The sequence below is a fragment of the Lithobates pipiens genome, unplaced genomic scaffold, assembly GCF_037356315.1.
Source record: "Lithobates pipiens isolate NorthernLeopardFrog02 unplaced genomic scaffold, aLitPip1_a1.2 Scaffold_8, whole genome shotgun sequence".
Taxonomy (NCBI): Eukaryota; Metazoa; Chordata; class Amphibia; order Anura; family Ranidae; genus Lithobates; species Lithobates pipiens.
This window is the reverse complement of record NW_027507903.1, coordinates 193,757,677-193,779,878: the sequence shown is the minus strand read 5'-3', so window position 1 is coordinate 193,779,878 and position 22,202 is coordinate 193,757,677. Positions and strand designations below refer to the sequence as shown.

Genomic DNA, 22,202 nt, shown 5'->3' with positions numbered 1-22,202 from the left:
AAGGGGTCTAAGGCTTCATGCACACGAGACGCAGATGCAAACTCTGCTGGACACATGCTTTTAAAAGCTGAAACCGGCGTTTAAAAATGCGCGTTTTGCCGCGATTTTTACCGCGATTTAGCGGCATTTTACCGCGTTTGCGTCTAGAAGCGTTTAGTTAAGCTAACATCATAGACCCTCCCCAGCTCAAAAAACAGTATTATTAACTATTTCAGCAATTTTGTGAGACCAGAGTGAGTAGCAGAAGCTGTTAGAGCTGCAATGTACTTGTATTTAGCGTGTCACTTGCCACGGTACCTGCCACAAGTTGTGGATTGTCCACTTGCCACGTGACTTGCCACATCACCTGCCACAAGTTGTGGATTGTCCATTTGCCACATGACTTGCCACATCACCTGCCACGTCACCTGCCACAAGTTTTGGATTGTCCACTTGCCACGTCACTTGCCACGTCACTTGCCACAAGTTGGGGATTGTCCACTTGCCACATCACCTGCCACAAGTTGTGGATTGTCCACTTGCCACGTTACTTGCCACATCACCTGCCACATTACTTGTCACGAGATGTGGATTGTCAACTTTCCACGTCACCTGCCATGCCACCTGCCACAAGTTGTGAATTGTCCACTTGCCACGTCACCAGCCACATCACCTGCCACAAGTTGTGGCTTGTCCACTTGCCACGTGACTTGCCACATCACCTGCCACGTCACTTGCCACATCACCTGCCACAAGTTGTGGATTGTCTACTTGCCACGTCACCTGCCACAAGTTGTGAATTGTCCACTTGCCACGTTACTTGCCACATCACCTGCCACGTCACTTGCCATGTCACCTGCCACAAGTTTTGGATTGTCCACTTGCCACATCACCTGCCACAAGTTGGGGATTGTCCACTTGCCACATCACCTGCTACGTCACTTGCCACATCACCTGCCACAAGATGTGGATTGTCCACTTTCCATGTCACCTGCTATGCCACCTGTCACAAGTTGTGGATTGTCCACTTGCCATGTCACCAGCCACATCCCCTGCCACAAGTTGTGGATTTCCACTTGCCACGTCACCTGTCACAAGTTGTGGATTGTCCACTTGCCACAAGATGTGGATTGTCCACTTGTCACATCACCTGCCACGTCACTTGCCACATCACCTGCTACGTCACCTGTCACAAGTTGTGGATTGTCCACTTGCTACGTCACTTGCCACATCACCTGCCACGTCACTTGCCACAAGATGTGGATTGTCCACTTTCCACGTCACCTGCCATGCCACCTGCCACAAGTTGTGGATTGTCCACTTGCCACGTCACCAGCCACAAGTTGTGGATTGTCCACTTGCCACATCACTTTCCACGTCACCTGCCACAAGTTGTGGATTGTCCACTTGCCACATCACTTTCCACGTCACCTGCCACAAGTTGTGGATTGTCCACTTGCCACGTCACCTGCCACAAGTGGATTGTCCACTTGCCACATCACCTGCCACAAGTTGGGGATTGTCCACTTGCCACGTCACCTGACACAAGTTGTGGATTGTCCACTTGCCACGTCACTTGCCACGTCCCCTGCCACAAGTGGTTTGTCCACTTGCCACGGCACCTGCCACAAGTTATGGATTGTCCACTTGCCACGTTACATGCCAGTCACCTGCCACAAGTTGTGGATTTTTCGCTTGCCGCGTCACCTGCCAGGTCACTTGCCGCGTCACCTGCCAGGTCACTTGCCGCGTCACCTGCCAGGTCACTTGCCGCGTCACCTGCCACAAGTTGTGGATTGTCCACTTGCCACATCACTTGCCACCTCACTTGCCACAAGTTGTGGATTGTCCACTTGCCACGTCACTTGCCACCTGCCATGTCACTTGCCACAAGTTGTGGATTGTCCACTTGCAATTGGAATTGTTTAAAATATTTTTCTAATGGTTTTTCATCATTTGCAATCATTTTTGAGATTTTTAATGTAAAAAAAAGGTCACCTTTAAAAACGCTTATAAATGAAAACGCGGTAGCGGCGTTTTGCCGTGTTTTGTGTCTGAAACGTGGAAACTTTTGCGTCTGAACCCATTTTTTTGCTTCTGGAAAAACAAGGTTAAACGCAACTGCATAAAAACGGCAAAAAACGAGACTGTGTGCATGGACACATAGGATAACATTGAATGAGTTCAGGAGCAGTTGAAAAAAGTGTCCAACTGCCTCTGAACACACGTTTAACTGCGTCTCGTGTGCATGAGGCCTAAAGGTAGAATCTTGAGATCCCGTTCCAAAGATAGCCAATCATTCCTTGATTAAGATCTATATAATGGGGTGTTTTTCAGATGGCTCCCCCTATGTCTCAGTGGGAATTGAATTTTGTTTTTTGCAGCAAAGATTGCCCTTTTGAAATCCATATTACTCTTTCCATTCTTGCTCACATGGTTTTTTCCTTTTTTCTGTCACCTCTGCAAGGCATGTGTCTGAACTGGCTTCTTTGACCAGTAAAAAGCCTTCTCTAGTATTACACAATGACCAGGTGGAATTAAGGCTTAGAGCCGCCTTTCATCTTAACCCAGGACATTGTGTTTCCTCCCCTCTGGCTCCAGTACATCAGAAGGAGATTAACATCATTGTCTTGATGTAGTTCAGTTAGAAAGACTGACTCAGTTTACATTCCTTGAATGAAATGAAAATGAATAAAGCCCATCACAATATCGTAAACTTAATTAAATGTTTTTTTTTTTTTTTTTTTGTTTTTTAGGATGTTTTTGTAAAAATGCATTTACATTTTACACACACTTTATGCTGAAGAAAAAAATTTAGTCTTTTACTGGATTTTTATCAGTTTTATCCCACTCAAACACGCCTTATTAATGCCATCAGTTTTCAGTAGCACCTGCACTTGTGAGCAACTATTTCTCAGAATAAAGCACACCATTGGAAAAATCAAAACCAAAATATCTGATGAGCACCTTGAGAAAACATTGAGAATTGCTACTACAGCCATCAAACCAGATCAAATATTGAAAATGTTTTATAGTTGCATAACAAATGTTAAACTATTAAGTCCTCAAGTTTCACTCCCCATGTTAGAGAAAATTGAGTACAGTCCTTGATACATTTTTTTATTTGCACTAACATATAATTTTTCAGGACAAGCTTTCGGGGTATGTCCCCTTCTTCAAGGTCCAAGCAATACTGATTTACACATTTTTAAGCAGAATGTAAAAACAAAACAAAACTTTTAGTATAATGGGTAAGGAAACCTATATCTAAATTCAGGCCATTATTTTTTGTGTCAAAGAATTATCATTCTTCAAAGGTTTTCCTTTCCTGGATAGTTCTGAAATTCCCTTTTTAAGAACGAAAACATTGAGGTCTTCTATAGTGTGGTCCCGTTGTGAGACGTGATGTCCCACAGGTGTGCATAAACAGAAAATAATGGCCTGAATTTAGATATAGGTTTCCTTACCCATTATACTAAAGTTTTAAAATCCCCTCTGTGACTAGCACCCCCCCTCAGTACTGCTTGGACCTTGATAAAATAAAAAAAAGTATCACGGACAGTACTCAATTTTCTCTGTCACAATTGCACTAATACGGCTCACCATGTTAGAAATGTTCTACGTGCCCTCCACCTGCTGCACAGATAACATCAAGACGATAGCTGAATTCATCCCTGCAGTAACAGACGCTCATCTAAGTCAGCGGGTAATGGTGGAACATAAACACGTGCTTAATTTAGAAACCAACTAACTTTGTTGTGCCAATGTGGCAGTGCTCAGTCTTGCTGAAAAATGTAATCTTTAGAATCTTCGTTAAGTTGTGGAAAAGCCAGTCCTTCAGCATTTCATGACAGGAATGCCCCATAACAGTGTTTCCCTCAAAAAAAGCAAGGGCCATTAATCTTTGTACACTAAACAGTACTAGACATGTTCATTTTTGTTAAATCTCGCTCGTGCTGCACAAGTTAGTGTGACTTCTCAAGTCCCCATTTGCGAACATTGTGGCGCAAAACTTTACCCCTTAGATGAAATGTTGCTTCATCACTAAAAATCAACCGCGATGAGAATCTGTTGTCCTCCATATGACATAAATCAAATGTTCTGTCACTAAAGCCCCATACACACTATCAGATTTTCTGCTGAGTTTTTCCTTCAGATTTACCAAAACCATATAATATGAGGTTTCTCATGTTTCTATGTGTATGCAATCAGGCAGGCCCTTGCACTACATGGTTTTGGTAAATCTGAAGGAAAAACTCAGCAGAAAATCTGATAGTGTGTATGGGGCTTTACACAAAAAGCTTGCACCAGTTGCAGTTCGGTATGGCCTTAGAAGCAAATGTCGTCTTAACACATGCCAAACAGTTGTTTGAGGGATCGCAAGTTCTTGGCTAACATGAGTGGACTTGTGCGAGCTTTGCTGAAATGCCTCTTGAATTCTTTGCACGTTTTCCTCTGAAATGCGTGGTTGCCCTGGACTCTCTATCCCTTACATAAACACCCCGATTCTTCAAATTTGTGAATACCAATGTGGAATGTCCTTTGCCACCGGGGGATCAATCCCAAAATGCTGTTGAAATGCACGCTGCAGCGTTAGTCTTGCTAAATTGGGGAACACAAAATGCCTTCTGTTGCATAGATGCCATCTTAACGACTGAGGTTAGCATCTATTTGGACACTCGTAGGGGTACCTTGCAGCCCTCATTTGAAATTCTAGGCCACACCCATTCAAGTAGAACAGGTTTCATTAATTGGTGGTGCGTGGTTGCACAGATATAAGGTTTTACAATCTGTTCATTCTTTTTGAAACACACAGGGGCAAATTTACTAAAACTAGTGTGCAGCTGTACATGGTAGCTAGTCGGCTTCTATCTTCAGCTTGTTCAGTTAAGTTTTGACAATACAACCTGGAAGCTGATTTGTTTCTATGTAGAGCTGCACCAGATTTTGCACCATGCAGTTTTAGTAAAAAACCTCCACTGTATTTTACCACCTCTTCTGGCTCCTCCTTCACCAACATGCTGTTGAAATATTTAAAGAAAACCTCCCAATTATATTTGCATACTTTTTTTTATTTTCAACCAATTAACCACTTCAATACCAGGCACTTAAACACCTTCCTGCCCAGACCAATTTTGAGCTTTCAGCGCTGTCGCACTTTGAATGACAATTGCGCGGTCATGCTACACTGTACCCAAATGAAATTTTTATCATTTTTTCCCACAAATAGAGCTTTCTTTTGGTGGTATTTGATCACCTCTGCGGTTTTTATTTTTTGCTAAACAAATAAAAAAAATACCGAAAATTTTGAAAAAAAAATGTTTTTTTTTGTTTCAGTTTCAAAACTTTGCAAATAAGTAAGTTTTCTCCTTCACTGATGGGCACTGATGGGGTTACACTGATGGGCAATGATAAGGCGGCACTGATGGGCACCGATGAGGTGGCACCAATGAAGTGGCACTGATGAGGTGGCATTGATGGACACCGATATGTGGCACTGATAGGCGGCACTGATGGGTGGCACTGATGGGCGACACGGATGGGCACTGATAGGTGGCACAAATTGGCACTGATAGCTGGCACGGATGGGCATGGGTTAGGCGGCACAGGTGGGCATGGGTTAGGCGGCACAGGTGGGCATGGGTTAGGCGGCACAGGTGGGCATGGGTTAGGCGGCACAGGTGGGCATGGATGGGCACTGATAGGTGGCATGGATGTGCACTGATAGGCGGCATTGTATTATAATATATTGTACTAATGGATGCCAATCAGTGCCAATCAATAATGCATGCCAATCAGTGATGCCCATTGTGGGCACTGATTGGCATCCATTATGGGCACTGATTGGAATCCATTGTGGCACTGACTGGAATCCCTGGTGGTCTAGGGTGGCATACCTTGTCCTGGGCATCCCTGGTGGTCTGGTGGCGTCCCTGGTGGTCCAGTGTGGGCATTCCGGGGGGGGGGGGCTGTGCTGATAATCGATCAGCACAGACCCCCCCCTGTCAGAGGAGCAGCCGATTGGCTCTCCTCTACTCGCGTCTGACAGACGCGAGTGAGGAAAAGCCTATCACCGGCTTTTCCTATTTACACTGTGATCAGCCGTGATTGGACACGGCTGATCACGTGGTAAAGAGTCTCCGTTGGAGACTCTTTACCGAGATCGTAGTTGCCGGGTGTCAGACTGACACTCCGCAACAACGATCGCCGCGATGTGCGCCCCCGGGGGCGTGCAGCGGCTCATAATCCTGATCACGTCATATGACGTCCGGTCAGGATTATGCAACCACTTTGCCACCGTCTATTTGTTATAGGGCGGGCGGCAAGTGGTTAATGTTTATTTCTCTTTGCATTGTGGCTGGTGGAAGGAGTCCGCAGGGTACTTGTATGTAGCTTTATGAAAACATCATGGGACCCTGCCTTAGTACTCATCACACTCCTCAGTCCTGATGCAAGCAGTGGGTTTGCTCTTGAAGAAATGCTAATATCAAAATGACTTGATGGGTGGATGTCAGTGGGGGTTCCTAAGCAGGCTGTATTCTCATATAGCTCTAGGTAACAACCACATTTAATGCTCAGCCTCAATGACTTAAATCCGTAAAACAGTAAGGTTGAGGAGGAAAGAGCTAGATGATGCTGTGTGTTCTCCAGCTAGAAAATGAGACGAGCTCTATCTGGCTTGCAATTTTAGTCCAGTAGAGAAGCCTGTACAACTGTGCAAGACTGAAGGTAAGGCTGGGGTTTTTATATGACTGCATTTTTTTCTGTTTATGGGCAAATTTTTTTTGCACTACCCAAAACGTCCGTCTGTACGTGTGTGTATGTATGTGTATAATATATATATATAATTACACAATGTGTGTGTATATTAGTCTCTGCCTTTCATGTGTTGTTTTTATAAAAAAAAATATATATATACATTTTGCTTTGTGTGATGGTTAATTGCTCAGTGTTCTCTGTATGCTGATTTCTATTTTTTTCTAATAGCTGGAACGATGAACCATTCTTTAGAAAACTCCATTCCATATGAAGATTACTTGAGAATGAAAGCACAGACCATTCCCCCACACCGCATGAAGGAATTCTTAGATTCACTCAATGGAAAGGGAGCTGAGGAAATGCAGCAGTTTGTACACTCTCCGATTTCTGTCTATCAACAAAGGAACCATTTCTTCTACATGGACAGTGCAGATGTGGCAGGGTCTTTGTTGGAGCTTGCTAGGCCCATTGCATCCCCTTTACAGCACCCTACAGTAAGTCCTGGAATTCCTCTTGATCAGCATCACCTCCCAATGCACCATGTACAGTTGCGACAGAGCCACAATATTGATGTTCAGCAAGGCCAGACAAATAAGACTTTGCAGCAGCAGGTTGATGTACAGCCTGTTTCTGATGGACAAAATGCTAGCATTGTTGGTTCATCAACCTCACAGGATAGGAGGTCATGTTCATCAGGATTGTCTCAACCAGTAAAAAAAAGAAAATTTGATTTGCCAATTGAAGATGGCTACACTGTTAATCACACATCCATACAAAATGCTCCTGCAGTCCTTGCATTGCCCGTGCAGAGCCAGCAACAAGCTTACATTCCTCTTCGCCAAGAGCTGCTAACTGTAGATAGTAGTCAGTTGTATGGACTAGTACCTGCAAGTTCATCGACTGCTGGACAGTTACCTAATGTGGAGTCATGGGCAATATTTTCTGCCCATGCTACTTGCCCTGAGTCTCAAACTTTAATAAATAATTCTGTACCTCAGGATAACTGTGGATTAGTACAGATGGGAGAAATTCCAATGAATCCAAACAGCATTAAATTAGAAGAAGGCAAAGAGACCTTTGAAGTGAAAAAGAACCTCTCTGATAAAATGACACATAATGCTGGTACATCTGGGTTTCCTATGTCAATACTAAACATGAACGGGAATATTCAAATTCCATTACCCTTACAAACAGGGGGACGGGTATATCAGTCTTCAAAATACTGGGATCAACAAGTGCAGGTTGGTAACCATAAAATGGATGATGAAATAAATGATCATATGTTTATTTTGCTTGGACTAAATCTTTTTATATCATAAATATGTAGTTACATTTTTTTTTTAAGTTGAGTTCTCAATCTTTTCCTCTATTTTAGCCACTCTCACACATTGAACAGAAAGCGCTGTGTACATTCACAAAAGAAAAGATGGTAAACATGAATGGAAATTCATGTTTACTATGTCAGTATTTTTTTGAATGATCACTCTGGTGTCCATTCAAGACCGAAATTCTGATTGAAGTTCATGGTCACTGACTAGTTCATGAACTTTTAGCATGTGGGAAATACAGCCAACATAATGCATAGTGACCTGGCCAGCTGAAAGTGAATTAGTGCCACCTTATGCCTTATGTCAGTGGCAAAAAAAGGGTTAAACACAGCGATTTGTTATAAGCTGTCTTACACAGCCAAGACTCGTGTGTAATAAAGTCATAGCATTCCAGGTGATCCGTGCTCAATATATACTGAGCCTTATCAAGGGAAACCACTGTGGGGCAAAAGGCTTTTGAGACCGAAATTTTTTTTATTTTTTTTACAGGGGTAGATTTACTAAAACTGAAGCACTCAGATTCTGGTGTGGCTGTTCATGGTAGCCAATCCGCTTCTAACTTCAGGTTCAAAATTCAATTAAGCTTTGGCAATAAATCCTGGAAGCTGATTTCTATGAAGAGCTACGCCAGATTTTGCATGCTCCAGGTTTAGTAAAACTCCCCCACAATGCCTTAAAAAAAGTTTTCACCATCTTTGTTTTCCCTTTTTTGGGGCTTTGCACCATGTGATGTACGGAACATTACTACTACTTTGAGGGCAAAGTAGTTTTTAGTGTGACATAAACAAGAACTAAGGCAAAAAGAAATCTTGAGTGTGCATAAGTAGTCACCCCCTTTGCTTTGAAACACCTGAATAAGATGGGGTCAAACCAATTAACCACAAGTCCCATGATTACGTAAGATATACCTGTGTGCAATCAGTGTCACATGTTTGTATAAATACAATACACTTATTATGAAAGGCCCCTGAGTTTGCAAAACCACTTAGCAACATGAAGACTAAGGTGCTTTCCAAACGGGTCAGAGACAAAGGTCTAAATTTTAAACTGCCTTTTCCACGTGTACTGGTATTTACCAAGTAATCTTGATGTGTTTAACCTCATTTTACTGTCACCTGTAACTTTAGGGGTTCTCCTGGTGTTTATGTTTGGCAAGTTGATAACTGGAAGGATCACAGTAGTAGTGCTCAGGGCTCACAAATTGTAGCGTAGATTTCATGCATGCATACTTTGCTTTAGCGATCTCAAGTGGTGTGCCTTTCGGATTTGGCTACTGTACAACAGTGGCTGCATGCATGCTTTAGGGATTTTAATGCACTGGCGATGTTCCAGCAGTCGTTGGTAGCCACTACGGCAATTTATTCTTAACCACTACAATACAGGGCACTTTCGCCCCCTTCCTTCCCAGCCCAATTTTCAGCTTTCATCGCTCTAGCGCTTTCAGTGACAATTGCGCGGTCATGCTACACTGTACCCAAATGAAATTTTTATCATTTTGTTCGCACAAATAGAGCTTTATTTTGGTGGTATTTATTCACGACTCCGTTTTTTTTATTTTTTGCGATATAAGCGCAAAAAAAGCGGAAATTTGGAAAAAAATATATTTTCTTTTTTCTATTTTAAAAAAAATCCAATAAAATCAAATTTTTCATAAATTTAAGCCAAAATGTATTCTGCTACATGTTTTTGGTAAAAAAAATTCCGTTAAGTGTATAATAATTGGTTTGTGTGATCACGGACATATGTACGCAAATGATCATGTACATATGTGTGCAGGTGATCACGTACATATATGTGCAGATAATCATTGGGACGTGATTTTAGTGGGACATATGTGGGGGACATGTTTTTATTATTAGGGACATGTGTTTTTATTATTTGGGGACATGTGTGTTTTGGGGACATATGTGGGGACTGTGTTTATACTGTGTGGTGTGTTGTGTGTGTACACTAGACTGGTGATCAGTGAGTAAAAAGCTGTAAAAAACAGCTCATACTCACTGATCATCAGCCGGCTGCAGCGATCTGCTCTCCTCTCCTCAGCGATGACTTCCGTGTGAGGAGAGGAGGAGCCGATTGCCTAGCAACCGGTTGTTTACATCACATGACGGCCGTGATTGGACACGGCCGTCATGTGATCAGGAGGGCCAATCACAGAGCCCTCCTGCCGATCTGAGATGCGCCGTGTCCAGGTGACACGAGCACATCGGGATCGCGCCGCTGCGCGGGTACGCGCGATCCCGCTCCTCCTGATGGACGTTCCTGAACGTCCTATCAAAAGTAGACGGCTCCCATCCGGCCGTATATGTGCATTGGCCGGGTGGGAAGTGGTTAAATATATAACCAACTATATGGTTAGGGAGCAAAATTTCTAATCCACTCTGAAAATAACAGACAGAATATATAATCTTTATAAACTTTATATACTATTAGAGAAGAGATGTACTGTATATACTCTTAAAGGGTGAGTCTGGTAAATAAGATTCAGAGATTATTTTTATTTAAAAATCAAACAATGTTTTCCTTAAAAAAAAAATAGAATTTTAAGAATATTCGTTCAAATTTCTAATCGTTAGTGGCGTCAAATTGACATTCATTTTCAACCACAGTGACGGGAAAATTTGGAAATAGAAAACTTTGTCAAAGGAATTTTCAGCAAGTGTATGTGGTTTTCGTTCAGAAATTACATTCGTTTTAAGGGCCAGTTCACACCACATGCAGTCCAGTGCATTTTTTTTTCCTGCATCAAAAATGCATGGAAAGTAGGTTATATGGTTTTAAATGGCATAGTTCACACCAGTGCTTCCAGTTCCAGGAAAAAAAGTAGAACATGCTGCATTGTTTCTGCACTGGACTGTACTGGAACACTGTAAAACGCATCAAAAACGCACCTAAATGCACCAAAAACGCACTGCAGCACACTTGTTCAGGTTAAGAAAAGGGGGGGGGGGTGCACTGGACTGCATCAAAAAACACACCAAAAACGCGCATTCAGAAATGCACTTGGAACGCACCCGCACTGCGTTTCTATTGTGTGAACTGGCCCTAAAAACAGAATGTTAAGAACAAGTGAAAATTTCAAACAACATTCTTTCATTCAGCGAATGATTATTTATTTTTTTTATCTGAATATTCTCGTCTGAAAATTGATCCGTGTGGCCAGCAATAAGGCTTGGTAGACACCTATGCAGTTTGCTTTTCATCTGTTTCAGTGGGGCTTTTTGCTGTGCATTTTGATTTTTCCGCACGTTATTTTGCTGCGGCCAATTTGTTTGGCAGATTAAAAAGCACATTGCTGCAAAAACACATTACATACTTTTCTGCAGCTTCTCCATCGAAGTATATTTAACCAAGAAAGCACAGTTTTGCATTTAAAAAGAAATAAAATAAAAAAAGTGCCTGACCCTTTCCAAATACGCAGAGACTGAAAAAAACATAGATGTGAACGTGTCCCATAGGAAACCGTGTAAATGAATTGTAGTGTGTTTTTGCAAAAAGCAGCAAAAAACATAGCTGTGAACCAGGTCTAAGACGTTTAGTAACATAATGGGCTCTTTAACCACTTAAGGACCGCCTCCTGCACATATACGTCGGCAGAATGGCACGGCTGGGCACAAGCACGTACCTGTACGTTGCTTTTTAAGTGCCCAGACGTGGGTCGGGAGCATGCCGGTGGCAGCAAGCTCCCGACCCGGTCCTGAGCTCAGTGACCGTGGCACCAACGGACCCGATCGCCGCTGGTGTCCCGCGATCGGGTCACAGCTGAAGAACGAGGAGAGGTCTGTGTAAACAAACCTCTCCCCGTGCTTCCTACTGAGCCTGTCACTGATCGTCTCTTCCCTTTTATAGAGAAAGCCGATCAGTGACGTCACATGCCAGGCCACGCCCCCCTACAATAAAAAAACAAAACGTCATACATAACACATACACTGCCCCCTAGTGGTTAACTCCTCCACTGCCAGTGTCATTTACATAGGAATCAGCACCGATTGCTGTGTAAATGACAATGGTCCCAAAAATGTGTCAAAAATGTCCAATGTGTCCGCCATAATTTCGCAGTCACAATAAAAAACTCTGATCTCCGCCATTACTAGTAAAAATAAATAAATAAAAATACTATAAAACTATCCCCTATTTTGTAAACACTATAACGTTTGCACAAACCAATCAATAAACGCTTATTGCGATTTATTTATTTTTTCTTTCAAAAAATATGTAGACTAATACTTATCGGCCTAAGCGGAGGAAAAAAAATGTTTTTTTATATATTTTTTGGGGATATTTATCATAGCAAAAAGTAAAAAATATTGCATTTTTTTTCAAAATTGTTGCTCTTTTTTTTGTTTATAGCGCAAAAAATAAAAACCGCAGAGGTGATCAAATACCATCAAAAGAAAGCTCTATTTGTGGGAAAAAAGGATGCCAATTTTGACTGGGAGCCACGTCGCACGACCACGCAATTGTCAGTTAAAACAACGCAGTGCCGAATCGCAAAAAGGGGCTTGGTCCTTTGGCTGCGAATTGGTCCAGGGCTTAAGTGGTTAAAGTACAAACTATACTTTTTACTGTAGAACTGTGAAAGTAATATTTACAGTAATAATTATTTGCTCTTTTTGTACTATGAAGGGCTCATTTTCTTTAACCCCATTAGGTTACTGGACGATTAATCGATTATGAAATTAATTACTATTTTTATAATCTATTAGTTGTCGATTAATCGATTAGTAGTTTCAGCCCTAGCTGAGTTAACTATTTATGTTGCTAGCAAATTCTTTGCCACGGTTTTGCCATGTTTTCCTTTCAATGGGAAGCTGCGTTTTTGGTGCAGTTTTCACCACAGCACCAAAGATGTAGCATGCAGGACTTTTCAAAACACACTGCACCCACAGCGCAGTGGTGTGAAAAGTCCCATAGGATTTAAAGGGAATCATTTTTCTTGCAGAGTAAAAACATATCCGTGTGAAAGGGACCTTAGTGACTACTCCTTTTATCCAATTCAGCTGCCGGTGGCCATTGCTCGCCAGTGCAATTTTAGCTGATTGGATAAGCATTTGTACTTTTTTTTTTTTTTTTTTTTTTTTTTGAGAAAACAAGCCGATATATTTCTGTCTGCTGCAGAATTTCTAGTCTGAGATTACCCTTAGGGGATCATTTTACACTTCAGCTTCAATACACATTAATGGCTAGTTTACACTTTCTTCAAAACATGGCTTCAGACAGGCTTTGTTAAAGTGTTTGTAAACCCTTACAGACCACTTTGACCTACATGTAGGCCTAGATTAAGGCTTGCCTGTAAGTTCAAGAAATACCTCCTAAACCTACATGGTTTAGGAGATATTTGCATGCACCGTAGACCGCGGCGAGCAGGTGCACTGAGCATGCCGCTGCTGACGGTGATATGCCTTTAGTGGTGGCTCCTGTTCGCATGAGTGGGAGTGATGTCATCGCGGCTCTGGCCAATCACAACACCGGAGCCACGATGCCCGGAAAGAAGATGGACGCTCCGTGGAAGTGGGGACAGCGGTGACATCGCTGGCTCCTGTGTCAGGTAAGTGACACATAACGGGCTGCTATGCGATGCATAGTAGCCCATTATGCTTTACCTTTGCAGGGAAACAAAGGGGAAGTAAAACCCTTTAGGGTTTACTTCCTCTTTAGAGCTCCCTGAACACTAGTCAAAGCTCCTGTCAATGGTTAGGTTACAGTCCTGTTTACATCTTGCTTTTGCTTTGCTTAAAACAAATACCCCATGTAGCTTTAGTGGTGTTTCAAAGCATCTCCAAAGCCTCCATAGAAGTCTATGGCAAAGCTTGGTTGAAGCCCCACCAAGGGCTCACTGAAACCTCATTGAAGCACCAAGCAAAAACAAGCACTGTAGGCGAACCATTTTATTTAGTGACAGGAGCTTTTACTGACATTCAGAAAGCTTTTACAAAGCCTGTCCGAAGCCATGTATTGTAGCAAATGTAAACTAGCCCTTAGGGCTAGTTTACTCTTCAAAACATGACTTTGTTAAAGCTCTCTGAATGCCAGTCTAAGCCCCTGTCTCTAAATAAAATGGCTTACAGTCCTGTTTACACCTTGCGCTTGCTTTGCTTAAGCTTCGCTTCAAAAATGATACTCCATTTTGCTTTAGTGGTGCTTCAAAGTGTCTTCAAAGCCTCCATAGAAATTTATGACAAAGCTCGCTTGTCACGCTTCAATAAAGCTTCAAAAGTGCATCACGGGAGCATCACTGACGCTCTACCGAAGCACCACCAAAGCTTAATTGAAGCACCGCCGAAACATCAAAAACGCCTCATAAAAGCATGTTGAAGCCAAAGCATGTGTAAGAGCCCTTAGGGCTCGTTTACACTGGCTTCAAAACATGGCTTTGCACACACTTTGTTAAAGCTTTCTGAACGCCAGTCAAAGTCCCCGTCACTAAATAAAATGGTTAGCTTAAAGTCCTGTTTACACCTTGCTTTTGCTTGGGGCTTTGGTGGGGCTTCAAATACGCTTTGCCATAGACTTCTATGGAGGCTTTGAAGAGGTTTTTGAAGCACCATTAAAGCTGCATGGGGTATAATTTTTTAAGCAAAAGCAAGGTGTAAAAGGGACTGTAAGCTAACCATTTTATTTAGTGACAGAAGCTTTGACAAGCGTTCAGAGAGCTTTAACAAAGCCTGTCCGAAGCCTTAAACTAGCTGTTAATGTGTCTTGAAGCAAATGTAAATGAGCCCTTACACTTGCTTTGGCTTCAACACACATTAAAGCGCATACATCTTCAGCATGCTTTTATGATGTGTTGTTGGTGCTTCGCTTCGGTGGTGCTTCCATGATGCTTTTTTGAATCTTTGTTGATGCTTGACAGATGCTCTGTTTTGGTGTATGGATTTTTCATAGGGCTAGTTTACACTTCAGGCTTTGTTAATGCTCTCAATGCCAGTCAAAGCTCATGTCACTAAATAAAATGCTTAGCTTAGAGTCCTGTTTACACCTTTTGTTTGCTTTGCTTCAAAAATTATACCCCATGTAGCTTTAGTGGTGCTTCAAAGCCTCCATAGAGCTCTATGATGACCGCTCATTTTAACCACTTCCCGACCGCCGCACGACGATGTACGTCGACAGAATGGCACGGGCAGGCATATGAGCGTACCTGTACGTCCCTGCCTTCCCGCGGGTCGGGGGCCCGAACGGGCCCCCGCCCGGTGCCTGCGGCGGTCGGTATTCGTTCGGGAGCGATCCGGGATGAGGGGGCGGCCATTCATTCATGGCCACCCCCTCGCGATCGCTCCCGACGAATAGAAATCCTTTGTGACATCACTTCCTCTCCTGTAATGTAAACACAGGAGAGGAAGTGATGTAATCTCTCCTCCGTGTCGGTATTTTTCGTTCCGACACCGAGGAGAGAGGATCGGTGAGTTGCACCAACACGACACTACACAGTAGAACATGCCAGGCACACTCACACCCCCCCGATCACCCCCCCCCAATTACCCCTGCCCCCCAGTCACAGTGACACCAATGTCATTTTTTTTTTTTTTTTGCATTGGTGTCATTTGTGACTGTAATAACTGTTAGGGCAGTTAGGGTTAGCCCCCTTTAGTTCTAAGGTACCCCCCTAACCCCCCCAATAAAGGTTTAACCCCGTGATCACCCCCCGTCGCCAGTGTCACTAAGGCTGGGTTCACATTGCAGCGGTTGATGAGAACGGATGTGATTCGCACCGCACTGCAGTGCAAATCACATCCGATCTCTGTGCGATTCGAGTTCAGCCATACAAATAGTATGGCTGAATTCGTGTCGCACCCGCCGCAAACTCGCACGGGACCCTTTTTTTGGTCCGCAGCAGAATCGGATCGCATGGGTGTTCACACCATGCGATCCGAGTTTGCAGATCGCACTGCGATATGCGAACTGATCTGGGGGTGTCATTAACATTTCACTGACACTCCCAGCAGTTCGCATAGGGCAGTGTGAACTGCCGCTGGGAGGCATGTGATGCGGGAACCCGCCGCGGATTCGTGGCGTTCCCGCATCGCTCCAGTGTGAACCCAGCCTAATAAGCGATCGTTTTTCTGATCACTGTATTAGTGTCACAGGTGACGCTAGTTAGGCAGGTAGGTATTTAGGTTCGCCGCAGCTTTTTATAGCGCCAGGGACCCCCATATACTACCGCATAAAGCCCCCTGATTGCCCGCTAGTTAACCCTTTCACCAGTGATCACCATATAACTGTTACAGGTGACGCTGGTTGGTTAGTTATTTTTTTATAGTTTCAGGGCACCTGCCATTTATTACCTAGTCTCACTAGTGTACCCCTAAATTTAGGGGTGTCTACTTTCCAAAATGGGGTCATTTGGGGGGGGTTTGTGCCATCTTGGCATTTTATGGCCTTCAAAACTGTAACGCCCTTAGAAAGCCTGAAGGCGGTGCTTGGTTTTCGGGGCCCCGTACGCGGCTAGGCTCCCAAAAAGTCCCACATATGTGGTATCCCCGTACTCAGGAGAAGCAGCAGAATTTATTTTGGGTTGTCATTTCACATATGCCCATGGCATGCGTGAGCAATATATCATTTAGTGACAACTTTGTGAAAAAAAAAAAAAAAAAAGTTTGTAACTTTCCCGCAACTTGTGGCAAAATATAAAATATTCCATGGACTCAACATGCCTCTCAGCAAATAGCTTGGGGTGTCTACTTTCTAAAATGGGGTCATTTGTGGGGGTTTTGTGCCATCTTGGCATTTTATGGCCTTCAAAACTGTAATAGGTAGTGAGAAGTGAAATCAAAAATTTACGCCCTTAGAAAGCCTGAAGGCGGTGCTTGGTTTTCGGGGCCCCGTACGCGGCTAGACTCCCAAAAAGTCCCACATATGTGGTATCCCCGTACTCAGGAGAAGCAGCAGAATTTATTTTGGGGTGTCATTTCACATATGCCCATAGCATGTGTGAGCAATATATCATTTAGTGACAACTTTGTGTAAAAAAAAAAAAAAATTTTTTTTTTTTTGTCATTATTCAATCACTTGAGGCAAAAAAATAAAATATTCAATGGGCTCAACATGCCACTTATCAATTTCCTTAGGGGGTCTACTTTCCAAAATGGGGTCGTTTGGGGGGGTTTTGTACTGCCCTGCCATTTTAGCACCTCAAGAAATGAGATAGGCAGTCGTAAACTAAAAGCTGCGTAAATTCCAGAAAACGTACCTTAGTTTGTAGATGTGACAACTTTTGCGCAAACCAATAAATATACAGTTATTGACTTTTTTTTTTTTTTACCAAAGACATGTGGCTGAATACATTTTGGCCTAAATGTATGACTAAAATTGAGTTTATTGGATTTTTCTAATAACAAAAAGTAGAAAATATAATTTTTTTTCAAAATTTGCGGTCTTTTTACGTTTATATCGCAAAAAATAAAAATCGCAGAGGCAATCAAATACCATCAAAAGAAAGCTCGATTTGTGGGAAGAAAAGGACGCAAATTTTGTTTGGGTACAACATTGCATGACCGCGCAATTACCAGTTAAAGCAGCGCAGTGCCAAATTGTAAAAAGACCTCTGGTCATTTACCAGCAAAATGGTCCGGTCTGAAAGTGGTTAAGCTCTCTTGAAGCACCTACAGCTTTTGAGAGGCTTTAAGTCAGCTTTTGTTTTCCTTTTGTTTTGGAGAAATAGGTGTGAAATATCAACACACCTACACACGGCATCTGCCAAGCTTCAACGAAGCTTCATCGAAGCACTACTGAAGCTTCATCTTGGCATCAAAAACACATCATAAAAGCTTGTTGAAGCAGTAGGAGCTTTAGCGCTCATTTACACTTCAGCTTCAACACACATCAATAGCTAGTTTACACTTCAAAAGAAGGGTTTGGACACGCTTGGTCTGAATGCTAATGCAAAGATCATGTCACTAAATAAAACGGTTAGCTTACAGTCCTGTTTACACCTTGCTTTGCTTCAGCTCTGCTTAAAAAGTTATACCCCATGTCACTTTAGTGGTGCTTCAAAGCATCTTCAAAGCCTCCATAGAAGTCTATGGCAGCGCTCACTCGAAGCCCTACCAAAGCCCCACCAAAGAGTAATCGAAGCCTCTTCAAACCTCCATCGAAGCCTCACTGAAGCACCAAGCAAAAACAAGGTGTACACAGGACTGTAGGCTAACCATTTTATTTAGCGTGACGGGAGCTTTGTTCAGAAAGCTCTAACAAAGCGTGTCCGAAGCCATGTTTTGAAGCAAGTGTAAATTAGCCCTTAATGTGCGTTGAAGCCGAAGCAAGTATAAAAGAGCCCTTACCCGCTGCAATTTCTCCAAAATAAAGTGAAGCTAAAGCTGAATTGAAGCCTCTCAAAAGCTGCAGGTGCTTCAAGCGAGCTTTGTCATAGAGTTCTATGGAGGCTTTAACCACTTTACGACCGGCGCACGAGGATGTACGTCCATTTTTTTTAAGAGGGATATCTCGGCATCTGCAGCAGCTGCTGCCACAACCGAGATATCCATCTCTTTAGGCGCCGGTCGTGTGTATGATAATGGTGGTCTTCACGGCGGGTTCACCGTGAGATCAGTTAACAGCGACGGGAGAGGTGCCACCCCCCCCCCCCCCCTCCTGCCACTCTCCCGCGCCCTCCGCTGCTTACCGGAGCAGTCGGTAGCAGCGGAGGCGATCAGGTCCTGTCTGTGCCTGGGTTTGGAAACGAATGAGGCTAAGCTGGCTCCAACGTTACTTCCGCCCATGCCTCTTAAAGGCACATTTTTTCAATGTAATTTTTTCAAATTGCTACTTTTTTTTTTTTTTTATTGCGTTTAAGTCCAAATATGAGATCTGAGGACTTTTTGACCCCAGATCTCATATTTAAGAGGACCTGTCATGCTTTTTTTCTATTACAAAGGATGTTTACATTCCTTGTAATAGGAATAAAAGTGATCCATTTTTTTTTTTTTTTAAATGGTTTAAAAATAAAATCAATTAAAATAAATAAGAAAAAAAGTGTGTTTTAAAACACCCCGTCCCGACGAGCTCATGCGCAGAAGCGAACGCATACGTGAGTAGCGCCCACATATGAAAACTGTAGTCAAACTACACATGTGACGTATCACCACGATCGGTAGAGCAAGAGCAATAATTGTACCTCTAGACCTCCTCTGTAACGCAAAACATGCAACCTGTAGAATTTTTTAAATGTCGCTTATGGAGTTTTTTGAGGGTAAAAGTTTAACGCCATTCCGCGAGCGGCCGCAATTTTGAAGCGTGACATGTTGGGTATGAATTTACTCGGCGTAACATTATCGTTCACAATATAAGAAAAAAATTGGGCTAATTTTACTGTTGTCTTATTTATTTTTTATTCAAAAAAGTGAATTTTGAGCTTGTAAGACCGCTGCGCAAATACGGTGTAAAAAAAAGTATTGCAATGACCGCCATTTTATTTTCTAGGGTGTTAGAAAAAAAGAAACTATATATAATGTTTGGGGTTCTAAGTAATTTTCCAGCAAAAAAAAAAAACTGTTTTAAACATGTAAACACGGAGTCTGAAAAAGAGGCCTGGTCCTGGTCCTTTAAAGCGGACCTCCACCCTAAAGTGGAAGGTCCGCTCATTGGAACCCTCCCCTCCATTGGTCCCACAATTGGCACCTTTCAGAGGGAGAGGGGTGCAGATACCTGTATAATGCTGGTATCTGCACCCACTTCTGGGACAAGCTGCCCTGCTGCTGACTTTTAATATTTTTTTTTAAAGGTGCAGCTCCTCTTTAAGTAGTTAAAGATGCTTTGAAGCACCACTAAAGGGGCATGGGGTATTATTTTTGAAGCAAACGCAAGGTGTAAACAGGCCTGTAAGCTAACCATTTTATTTAGTGACGGGAGCTTTGACTGGCATTCAGAGAGCTTTAAAAAGCCTGTCCGATGCCTTGTTTTGAAGAAATTGTAAACTATCCCTTTAAGAAATGCAACAGGGGTTAATGCAGAGGGTTGATAAAGTGGTTGTAAACCCTCACATATACCCAGTAAAGTAACAAGCCTCAGATGGTACACGGACTTAACACAGCATCTGTCAACAGCACAAAGCAAAGGGCGGGGATCTTAATTCACGCAATGCAGAGCTGAGGGAGAAGAACTCTGAGCCTAACTGGAGGGAAAGGACCCCCCCACCGCGCTTCACATTACACAGAGAATAGGCACAGCTGTGGCTGTCAATCGCTGGCTGTGTGCTGGAACTTCCCCTGATAACTTTTTCTGAGTGACTCCTGCAGATAACAGAACAGAGCAGCAAGGAGAAATCACACTCAGAGCTTTGGATGGAGACAAGTATGCAGTATAGAACAGTAATCGCGAAACCTTGGCACCCCAAGATGTTTTGGATCTACATTTCCAATGATGCTCATGCACTCTGCAGTGTAGTTGAGCATTATGGGAAATGTAGTTCCAAAACATCTGGGGTGCCAATCCGACAATTTTGTGTCAGGTTTACAACCACTTTAAAGTTAGAAGAAAGAGTTCTTGGAGGGCTGCTGGTAGCTACATCTGTGTGAGTTTGGGAGATTGGAAAGAAACCTCTGCCTGTAGCTGAGCTCTGTGGTGTTTCTGAAATGTAATCTGTTGTCTTGGACTTTAGTGATGTAAGCACATTTCTGTAAAGTTATAGAGACCGTGTTAACCTCTAACAGGGAGCATTTTTACCCTTTTTCCAGTTATGGACTTTATTTGCTGCATACAAGCCTTTTGATTTAAATAAAGCATCCTATTTCAAGAAGCCTGGGATCTCGCTGACCCCCAAATATTACAGCTCATACTAGGACAGGTGTGCAGGGCAAGCTTTAAAAAAAAAAATGTAAAGGAACAATACCCTCCTGGTCAGGGCAGCTGTTAGAAATCATGGGGCCCCGTACAGCCTACCTGATGGGGCCCCCTTCAACCACCCTCGACCCCACCCCTGATCCCGGCTTGAAACAAAATGCAGGTTTGTTGCCATTTACATGTGCGTGTGGAGCCAATGCATGCTTTTGCAATTAATAAGCATGAAGGGGGGGGGGGGCAGTTTAAAATGATTTAAAATTGTATTTTAGTACAAATAAAAAAAAATCTTACACTGCATCTTTACATTACTTGTGATAGCATGGGCCATCACAGGTCCTCTTCATGGAGAGATATGAGGTCTTTTAGACCCCATATCTGTCCTCTGCCCTCCAAAGCATCTGATCAAACTAAGATCAGTTTGATTAGGATGCTTGTTCAAGCCAGTGATGGCTTCTTTACATAACCGGCAGTGACAACATCCTTGTCACTTCCCGTTTCTGGCGTCACACAGTGGGAAGAACAATATCCATCCCTCTCACTGTGTCCCCGGAACGGGATGCTACTGGTCACATCTTAAAAGCAGTAAAGGTGGTGATGGGACCCCCTTCCACTGCCTGTAAAAGTAATCCAGTGGCTTCTTAGCCATTAGGATTACTTTACTTTGTGCAGAATTGCTGGGACTAAAAAAATTATATCTTGATCATTGCTGTAGTGATGACCAAGATATCATCCGTCTATCCCAGCGATTTACTGGTACATTGCTGGATGGGAAGCAGTTAAAGGGGACTGGTTTGGGGAGCCGTAAAAATGTAGCTCTGCTGCATGTTTACTGCTCCCCCAAAGGAAGTGTAAGGGTCGGTTCACACTAGGACGAGGCTGACAAGTAGCATCCCGTTCTGTAGAATGGAACCGTTCTAATCGGAGTGACACAAGTCGCTCCGACTTAGAAAAAGGTTCCTGAACGACTTTGGGGGCGACTTGCATTGACTTCTATACAGAAGTCGTTTTGCAAGTCGCTGCAGCGGTCGCGTCTGGGTCGCCTGAGGCAGTCGCGCTGCCTCAGTGTGAACCGACCCTCAAGTAGCATCTCGTTGTTTCTTATGATCATCAGCATTACAATTATCACAGGTAGCACAATAAGCAGGTGCTCTGCCATGGCTCTATCATGGCTCTGTCATGGCTCTAGGTCACATTGCTTTTGGGTGCTCACTGTGTTAACTTATGGCTGTACTGTATGTAACAGACTGTAACAAAGCACAGCCATAATACAGTGAGCACCCAAAAGCAATGTGACCTAGAGCCATGACAGAGCCATGACAGAGCACCTGCTTATTGTGCTACCTGTGATAATTGTAATGCTGA

General features: G+C 43.1%; 1 protein-coding gene across 1 annotated transcript in view; it reads left to right on the top strand.

The window, feature by feature from the left end:
- LOC143962741 (transcriptional regulator QRICH1-like) overlaps window positions 1-22,202 on the top strand; it is a 101,065-nt gene that overhangs the window by 30,507 nt on the left and 48,356 nt on the right. The window contains exon 3 of the mRNA XM_077472142.1: window positions 6,967-7,979. Coding sequence (XP_077328268.1) covers window positions 6,975-7,979 — 1,005 coding nt within the window. The 5' untranslated portion in view covers window positions 6,967-6,974. The remainder of the gene's footprint in view (window positions 1-6,966; window positions 7,980-22,202) is intronic.